The following is a 9,889-nucleotide window of genomic DNA, read 5'->3' on the forward strand; positions in this document are numbered from 1 at the left end:
ACGAGAAAACCAGGCATACCAAAATGTAATATCCAAATGAACATTTTGGTCATAGTTGTGGATAAAGCACGGGAAGCTTGAAATGGGCTAAGTTGGGTTTAGGCCTATTCTATCTAGCCCAACTCGCAAATTCGTGGATATGGGCTATACTTATCAGTTGTCCGGTTCAACAATTGCTGCCCATTCTACGCCAGCCCAATTTGTAAACAACCAGGTAGGCAATTCTTGTGTCATTTGACCTGCAGAGTGCAGATGTGTGTTGCAACATCGTCTGTAGAGCGAAGTAAATAAAGAGTTGCACAAAAGCATTTTGCAAGATCCAACAAAACTACAAAATGTGGTCAACCGGGTTGCTTCGATCAGACCTCTTCAACGGTTCGACCAACGGCTGGTTTAAGACAAATTTACAGGGGGAGACCGGAGAGCCAGAACCCTTTACAGGCTTTTCTAGTTTCTTTCTTTCTTCCCAAGCTTCTTCTCTGCTTTGCTCGTTGAATCCCCCTTCTCTCCTCAGTCTCCTCTCTTCGTTCAGCGCTCTTTTGTCCCCATGTCGGTAGGTTTTCGTTCTCAATTCATCTCATTTTTTCGTTTGAATCTCTATAAGGAACATTCAAATCTCATTTGGGTTTGTTCCTTTCCTCAGATCTTCGAGTACAATGGCAGTGCCCTTATTGCAATGGTAGGGAAGAACTGCTTCGCCATTGCCAGCGATCGCCGCCTAGGAGTTCAGCTTCAGACCATTGCCACCGATTTCCAGAGGATTTACAAGATTCACGATAAACTCTATATCGGTCTCTCAGGCCTAGCTACCGATGCTCAAACGCTGTGAGCATTTTTCTCTTCTCTTTGTTTTTCAGTCTTTTTCTTCTCACCTCTAATTTCCAAATTGGGGTTCTCTTAATCTTCCCTTAATGTAAAGGTATCAACGGCTCGTTTTCCGTCACAAGCTGTACCAGCTTCGAGAAGAGAGGGATATGAAACCCGAGACCTTTGCCAGTCTTGTGTCCGCTATTCTTTACGAGAAAAGGTTGGTCATTTCGTTTTGATTCCACACAAGTTGCATTATTGTTAAGATTGAACCGCTTATGTTGGAATTTGCAGAACTCATGGTGTTTCTCAAAAACTGGATTATTTAAATTTAGGGCTGAAATAAGGTTCATCTGATCTGGATTAGACCCTTTGAGATTGGTTCTACATCCGATTAATTATACTTTGGATCAAGATTTAGGGGACCTGTAATTCTTAGTTTTGGTCCGTAACTTAAATATTGTCTAGAATCAATTGCATTTGCTTCTAGGAATATGCTTCGTATTTTAGTTTGAAGATGATATCCAACTCTAACTCTTCAATTACGTGATGTTTTATTAGTGAAAGCGTAAAATGGAAAACTATCTTTACGTGTTCAATTCAGCCCCCAGTTCTCTATACTGGCTTAAATGGAATGGTATATCATGTCGACTGACAGTGAAGTTGATGGTAAAAATTATCAAAGTTGTCTGTGACTTTCCTTGAGTAAATGAGGATAAGATAGGTCCTAATAGATTGTAGACTAATACTATTCTCAATATCAGCAAGCAATTTACTCTAGATATTAGAAGGGCTTGACAAAATGTCATTCTAAATTGCACATTATTCTATGCTTTGTTATTTATGCAAAGAAGTAAACAGAAACTTTTCTACATTCATCCCTGTGTAAAGATTTTTCATTTGATGTGTCTGCATTTGTCCCTTTGTAGATGGCCTATGAATGAGAACTCTATTGGATGCTGGTGGTTATCCGAAGGGATATGTCGTCTTTCCAAATTCCAATAATAGCTCATACACAAAATTGATTGTTCTCTTAGAGATCAGTGTTTTAAAAGCACAAGGCGCAAAAAAGGTGCAAGGGCCAATTTGCCCCTGAGGCGAGAGGTGCAAGGCAAGGTGTGCGCCTTTTTGAAGCAAGGTGCAAAAATACAAAAAATTGCTAAAAGATAAAAAAAAGTCAGAAAATTCAAAAAAAGCCAAAAAATTCAAAAAATGCAAAAAAAAAATTATTAAACATAATATTAATAAGAAATATAAACTTAGTTTTTAAAATTAATGGTTTTAAAAAACGTACTATCTAAAATTAAAATACATAAACATAACATGTAAAGCATATTCAAATGAAAATTTAAAAATAAAATCAAACATAAAAAACATTTTCAAGCATATAAAGCCCTACTTCAAGGCACAAGGTGCATCAGGCATGCGCCTTTTGAAAGTGCTGCACGTAGGACCTGGGCGAGGCGCCTACCCTAAAATGCACCTCGCCTGTGTGCCTAGGCACGCCTTTTAAATCACTGTTAGAGATGGATATTATGTCTCAGATGCAGTAATGTGTGTCTATATGTGTAACAATAACTGCTTATACAAGGAAATGATTGCTGTCTTAGATTATGTCTCAGATGTAGTAACCCTGGTGGATCTGGCTAAACCTAATAAATATCTGTGTTTGTGATAGAAGTCCCTTGCTTAAAGAATTGAATAAAAACTGAACTAACTAGACCTTGTGAAAATTTTAATGAGAGTTGAAGGGATGCTAATAGAAAAATTACAATACCTTTGCTGGTTCTGGCTATCTGGGGTTTTCAGAGGGATGGACTGGATATGGACTTAACCTTTGACATTTTTTTTTTGCACAAAGTGGCTGTTCTCAGACTCGGCCACTTTGGCCTTTTGTAAATCAAGCTTTCTTTTTAACTTTTAATCTTCTTCTCTTCTTTTGTCCTTCTAAAGCATTTGCATGCTATTTACAGTAGAAACTCAATTTCAAGGGTTTCTAGTTTAGCATTCCTGGCCCTTTGGGTATTGGAGAGCCAAGAGCCTTTGTGGATTGTTTTATTCATCCCTTTAGGCTTGATGGTGATGGTAATTCAAATAGTGTTGATATCTTTGTTTTGTAAAAGGCTTTATATATTCTCATTCCCTTGGTTTAAGTAGATTTTGGATGGGGATGACTCAAGTATAATAGTTGGATGAATGTTATTGGCATCTAAGTTGAACTAAGTTCTTTTGGACACTAGGTTTGGCCAAGTCATCTCTCTCTAGGTGGGGGTAGGATGGTTTAATTTGGCACAGCTACATTGTATGGTTGAATACTTGGGTTCTATATCCTTTTGTAGTGGGAGTTGTGCATCATTTTTTCCCATTAACCATGCAAAACACTTTTAGGCTGTTGGATTCCTTTTTTGCATCATTAATACAATATGTACACTTACCTATCCAAAAATACAATATGTACACTTCCTATTACACAAATAGCTAAAAAGAGAACAAAGGAAAGAAAGATAAAAATGGCTTTATCTTTGAAATTTTCATTATTTATTCTATTGAAAGTTACTGTTTCCTATAAAAATTCTCATTGTTTATTTTGTGATGCATTTTGTTTTTTCTGCTGTCCTGGCTTTTTCCTAAGCTTGATAAATTATTTAGTTAATGCTTGACATTGACAGTAGAGCTGAGAACAGCATACAGGGGAAGTGAACTCCTAGATTGGCCAACACTGTTGCTGATGGGTTTGCAAAACAGGGAGTAAACTGAAGAGAAATGTCTTGGGGTTTGATACCCCAAGGGTAAAGGAATATTTCCTTGTATAACCATATATAAGATGACTAGCCACTTAGCCAGACTAGCAATTGTATTGGGGTGCTTGGCACATGCTTAAATATAGTGATAGAAACTTCATTAAAGATCAATAAGAAAGATGCAACATGACTGCTCCCACAAAGAGGTGCGAGATGCAGCCTCAAAATCAAAACAAAAACTAAAATTGAGCCCAAAATAACTGATTCTTATGAATAAAGCTTGCAATTACTGATAAAGAAGTTGCTCTATTAACATAGAAAAATGTAGAAACATATTGGATTGGTTGTCTAATTTGTTTTCAGATGCTTATTATATGGTACTTTATAGATGTAATTATGTGCAATAGTTTCTGTAAGAAAAAAAGGTGAGACCGCTAAAAGAAATGAAATGTGGTTGTTTTCATTTTGTAGGTTTGGACCATACTTCTGTCAACCTGTGATTGCTGGATTAGGAGATGATGACAAGCCATTTATTTGCACAATGGATTCAATTGGTGCAAAGTATGTTAATTTCCTTTCTTTATCATGTTTGTATTGCTATTGTTTAGAAGTGCATGCTATAGAATGCTAGCAGTTACAAATAATTAGATTGTCTTGATCTTGCCTTTCAACATAAAATCTTCTTTTTCTGTTTCTCTTTCTTTCTTTAGAAAGAACAAAACCCCAATAAAAAATAGCATTGGATAGCATCCTTGATGGAGAATTTTCAGTCAAATCATACTATGAATCAATGACTAAAATTTAGCTGGAAAGATCAAATTAAAGGGTTTTAGGGTAACCCACCTCCTAGAGTATTTGCTTGGCTATTAGCAATTTACCATTGGATAGCATCCTTACTAGAGGCTTTTATCTTCCATGTATTTGTTTTATGTACAAGAAGCAAGAGGAAGACGTGAGGCATTTATTCATTAATTGCATCTGGAAAGAACTTATTTGGGATTTCATTTTTGATATTTTTAATGCTCAGAAATAAAATCCAACCGAATTCAAATATATTCACTGTGACCTAAAGTGTAATGGGTAGCAGCAGGACACAAATCTTATGAAGCATCATTATTTCTGCAGTTTGCTGGGGTATTTGGAAAGTGAGAAATAGATGCATTTTTTAAGATAAATATTGCTCAAGATGGAAGCTGGTTGTTGATATATGCTCTTCAATCATGGAATAATCTTTTTCTCATCCGGAATTTAAAGATATTAGTAAGGAAGATCTTGCGGATAGGTATGATTTTCTATGGGTTTAGTTAATGGGAGTAATTCAGATGTACTTGAGTTAATTTGTTCATTATTTATGTATGTGTCTATTTCATGTTAGGTGAAATGTCTTCACCATTCCATTGTAATCTTCTTTAACTTTTTTAGTGAAATTTTACTTTTTACTAAAAACACAATTATTTACAGAGACAGGCAGTAGTTGCATTGTAGTTCACAATTTCTCAGATTGGGAAACGAAACTTGGCAAGAGAAAACCCTAGACATGCTCAACACCACTAACTTGGTTGCATGTGATTCACTGTTGTATATTTTTAGTGCATTTCTAGTCCTTACAAAACCTAGATTTTCATAACCTACTTTTGAGTTTTGTCGGATTTGGGTAATATTAATGAACTTTTTTTGGTGAGTCACCTTATTTTGCTTACATTTGGAACTTGCAGGGAGCTTGCAAAAGATTTTGTTGTTGCTGGTACTGCATCAGAGTCTCTTTATGGTGCATGCGAGTCGATGTACAAGCCTGACATGGTTTGTTGCATATTTTATTTGATTTCTACTTTTACAAGGGGCAAGTACTTGATATCTCATTTTAGTAGGCACCACCAAGTTTGAGTAGGAAGCAACAAGTCACTGAGTTTCATGTGGTTGACACAATAAAAATACAAATTCCTTGAGAAGGTTAGGCTGGAACATATCTTGAGCACAATTGGCATAATTACTAGGTTACATGTAAATACGGTAACATGGTTATCTCTTAGACTGTCTTTGGATCTAAGTGGAATTGCAATTGGTAATTTGGTAACAGGATTGGCGGGGGGAATTCTACATGTCAGTGGTTTTAGCTTGGATAATATGTCCACTTCAACTGCAAAGTGGAATTTAGCAAAACATGGATTTTGACCTTGAATTCTGTGTTTAGAAGAATTAGAAATTATTAGTAGTTATTTAAATTCTGGAGAATTGAGGCATGAATGAAAATATGAAATTCAATTGCAAATCCACTCCTATGATCCAGGCACAAATTTGGCAGATCTATGGGTCTATGTTGTCTTGAGTCTGCATTATCTTTTGATTCGTTAAAATAATGTCCTGTCATCTTTTGACTGTGACTGAAGTTTGCTTTTGTTCTATATTATTATTATTATTATTATTTTATTTTATTTTATTGAAGAATGATAGTATAGTGATCTGGGGGGGGGGGGGGATGGGGGGATAAACCCTTGATTGAAAAAGTAAATAGATGTATTGATAAAAAATAAATAAATAGATGTAATACCTCAAGATTCCACACTGTCTCAACTCTGAAGGTTTGAAAATGACTTGGAAGTTAAAATACAACTTTGATGGGTGTAATACCTTTATGATTGAGTAAAAAGTGCAAATCAGAAAAATATTTGTAACTGAACCAAGCATATATTATCATCTCTTTTGTTACATGCCAGAAGCCATGAGTACACGTAAGTCAACAAAGTAATTCTCTGTTAAAATGAATGGAAGTTTACATTTTGAAATATCTAAAAAGAATGATTCAAGAAAAATTCAACAGTTTTTATGTTTATTTCAGTTAAAAGAGATGAGGATATTGGTTTCAATTTCCATGGTCCTGACCCAGTTGGCAGGATATGTTAATATATGAATGCTCCTTTTGAGGGCTCTTAGCATGTAATACAGGGAGGATAGAAACCTAAGGAAATGTAGTTGGTTTCACATCTGCAGGAACTGAAGCTGCTCCTATTAAATTATAAGGAAACAAAACAAATAAGTGAATATGAGTGTTTTAGTTTCACAAGGGTTGGCTAATTGATTCTTATGTCATGGTCATAGCTTATGAATTTTTGTTCTGAATAGTTACTTGAACTGTTACTCAGGAACCAGAAGAATTATTTGAGACCATATCTCAGGCACTGCTGTCATCAGTAGATCGTGATTGTTTGAGTGGGTGGGGAGGACATGTCTTTGTTGTGTAAGCCCTAATTCCTTCACTTTTCCATCAGAAAGTGTGCTTCTGTATGTTTTAGTTTTATTCTATATCATCTATGCATGGTAAATGCTTCTCTGCTAGAGATGAAAGAAAGAAAGAAGATTGCAGATAAGTGAGTTTACGATGGCATTCATTTCTCAAGCATCATTTATTCACCTTGTTTAGCATCATGGAGAGATGCATTTTATAGAAATAGTATTATTACCACCCTACAAATATAGAACATAGGATTATCGAAATTTGCCTGCAATTGGTTGGCGAGCTATATCTTATGAATGTTGACCATCTATTGGGTGGTCCAGTTTTCCTCATTGGGCTGACTGCTGGTTCATTCATGGACTGAACCAATATAATAGGACTTGTACATCTTTGCATAGTTTTGTTTTTTTTTTCTTCTTCTTCTACATAGAATCAAAGACATCGGCCATTTGTACAAGTATCATCCCTGAGTCTAGCTTATATCTGCTTGTTTGACAGTTGGGGTCGTGCTACCTACCCCCCATCTTCTGTAGCACCTCTCTATTATTATCAAAAAAAAAACGGCCATTTTTTATTGATGAGATATCTCCATTTTGGTTACATGTGATGACTGAGTGGAAGGCCAATGGGGAGATTTGGGGCTTTCACTGGGATTGCATGTAATCACACCCTAGTTATTGGTAGACTGACATTTTCTTTTTGGTTGGCTTTGTTGCAGTACACCAACTGAAGTAATAGAGAGAACCTTGAAGGGGAGGATGGACTGACCTCACTTCATAGAGCTGAAAGTCAGAGCTTCCTATTTCCAGTGCAGCACTCTTTCTCTAATTTCAAATGCGAACTGGAGCCTCGTTTTCTCAACTGGAGACTTCTATCCTGTTGGCGTTCAGGACACTACCTCCTGCCACTTTTTGTAGGGGTAGTTTCTCACCGTCCCAAAATATTCTCTTTGGATCAAGAATCAAAACTATTAAAAGATATTGTAATTTTCTTTCTCAGAATTTTGGTTGTGACTGATTGATTATAGGCTACCTTCAATGACTGGAAACGCTTCAAATATTTATATGCTGTTGAAATTCTATCTTTTAAGTTCTGGGTTAATTACTTAAATATTCCATTTACTTGCTTAAAAAAAAAAACATGTACTGAACTACTTAAATGTATTCCATGGCCATGGTTTTCAGAACTACTTAAATGTATTCCATGTCACACGGATTGGTAATGTACATGCAAATGGATCGGATTCAAATTAGGGTAATATCCAAATCTGACATATTCAAGATTAGATCCGATTCAAAGATTTGATCGGATCTCACAAATGGTGATCTGAATTTGAATTTGTTAAGGATGTTGGATATCTGAATTTGATTAATAAAGAATATGATTATCATCATATATTAATATATATTAATATATTAATATATACATGTTATCCACATCATGTAAAGTCATGTGTGATTTTAAACATTCTAGAATCCCAAACCTATCCCCTACCCTTCTTTCTAAGTGTTTGTGATAAATTTGATTAATAATAAAATACAGTAAAAATTGCTTTGTAGGAATAATTGCTGTCACTGTTGGAAGCATCCATCACTGAGATCGATTCCTTTATCGGCTAGAAATGTTAATATATTGTAGATTCATCTCTGGTATGATACTCACTTCAAGACCCTATTTCTGCCATTGAATATGAGATCGGATTCAGTCCCCACAAGACTAAGACTGTGCTCATTCCATATTCACAGCTACTAGCAATCGTGTATTGAAAAAATCTCCGTACTTGAATGTTTTTATTTATGGGATGATATTTGTTGAAATATTCATGAGATATTCTCAATGCATAGCTGTAAGTGGTTGTGAAAACCATGTGAGCACAATTTTGTGAGAACTGAATCCAAATTTATCAAATAAGTTTTATTGTTTATTAATTTTTCATAGGTTATTATTTTTATTAACAAAATAAGTTTTATTTATTTTATTAATAAAAATAATTTTAAAATTGATAAAACTTAAGGCTCAATTTGGGAAGAGTATATATATAGATATGATGTATAGTGCAAAACCATGTATGTTACATTTCTAAAACTTGTATTTGCATTGTACATGTTTGTATTTGTACTCTTCCCAAATTGAACCTTATGAATTTTTAATAATATTTTTTATTTTAAATGCAATTGAAATGAATTTTAGTTTTGCTCTTTGTTTTTTGAATTGTTTATATAAGGTATTGCTAGATAATTTTTAGTTTTGTTAATAGGGTAAAAGACTTAAACATACCCTAAGTTTTCAAATAAACATAAATATACCTTGTGGGCCCACTAGACTTAAACATACCCTCCATTATTGAAACTCACATGTAAAATTATTTAAAATTTTTAAAATCCTATTTTTCCCTTCTATGCCTTCTACGATGTATGATTATTTCACATCATATTCACATCTTTTCTCTAGTTGTTGGAGTGATGTAGAGGGTTCCTTTAAAAGCTTGTGAAATTGGCCCTCTAAAGCATGGGAACCACTTGCCACCATGAGCTAAGTTCATATTTTGATTAATCGAATGAACTTTAAGTTAGTCTCCAGAGATTTGCCAATACTCAGGGGGTTTTTGTTGGATATGGTATGCCCTCGGGTCCAATAGTGTTTGTAATTGATATTTATTATGAATAAAAGTGCATTTGCATTTATTTCATGTGTCATGTGGTGTGCCTTTGCTAATTAACTCTTGAACTACATTTAGGATTATGTTTGAGACACCATATTCAGTATATCTATACTACTATAAAAAGTACGAATAGCCTCTAAAATATCTGGAATTTTTTTAACCGAAATACCCTCTTTTCTAAAATATGATCCCTCTATTTGTGAGGGTAGAAAATATAATTTGAATGCTATTATTCAATGTATTCAATTCCCTTTCATTAAATCACACATTTAAGGTATTAGCTTTCATTCACCCTCATTAAATCATATACTTAAAACATTTTATTTACTCTCATCACTAAATTCCACCAATTAAATCCATACATAATCTATACTACTTTAAAAAGTACAAATAGCCTCAATATTTTTTCTGGAATATTTTGAGGACAAAATTTATCCCTCCATATTT

At 34.5% G+C, this 9,889-nt stretch overlaps 1 protein-coding gene across 1 annotated transcript; it reads left to right on the forward strand.

Annotated features, from left to right (window-relative positions):
• The first annotated feature begins 411 nt into the window (after window positions 1–411).
• Window positions 412–7,869, forward strand: LOC104587556 (proteasome subunit beta type-3). Its single transcript, XM_010245216.3, has 7 exons — window positions 412–553; window positions 644–825; window positions 920–1,027; window positions 4,020–4,109; window positions 5,264–5,348; window positions 6,689–6,783; window positions 7,499–7,869. Exons 1-7 carry the CDS (start codon window positions 548–550, stop codon window positions 7,545–7,547), a joined length of 615 nt encoding a protein of 204 aa, XP_010243518.1. The 5' UTR covers window positions 412–547; the 3' UTR covers window positions 7,548–7,869.
• Window positions 7,870–9,889: the final 2,020 nt, after the last annotated feature.

This window comes from Nelumbo nucifera, chromosome 5 (assembly GCF_055504915.1).
Source record: "Nelumbo nucifera cultivar China Antique chromosome 5, China Antique-T2T, whole genome shotgun sequence".
NCBI lineage: Eukaryota > Viridiplantae > Streptophyta > Magnoliopsida > Proteales > Nelumbonaceae > Nelumbo > Nelumbo nucifera.

Bases quoted from the DNA above. Each gene is read 5' to 3' on its own strand.
- LOC104587556 (XM_010245216.3), top strand. The intron at 826-919 runs GTGAGCATTTTT...CTTAATGTAAAG, and splicing joins GCTACCGATGCTCAAACGCT to GTATCAACGGCTCGTTTTCC. The intron at 1,028-4,019 runs GTTGGTCATTTC...TTCATTTTGTAG, and splicing joins GCTATTCTTTACGAGAAAAG to GTTTGGACCATACTTCTGTC.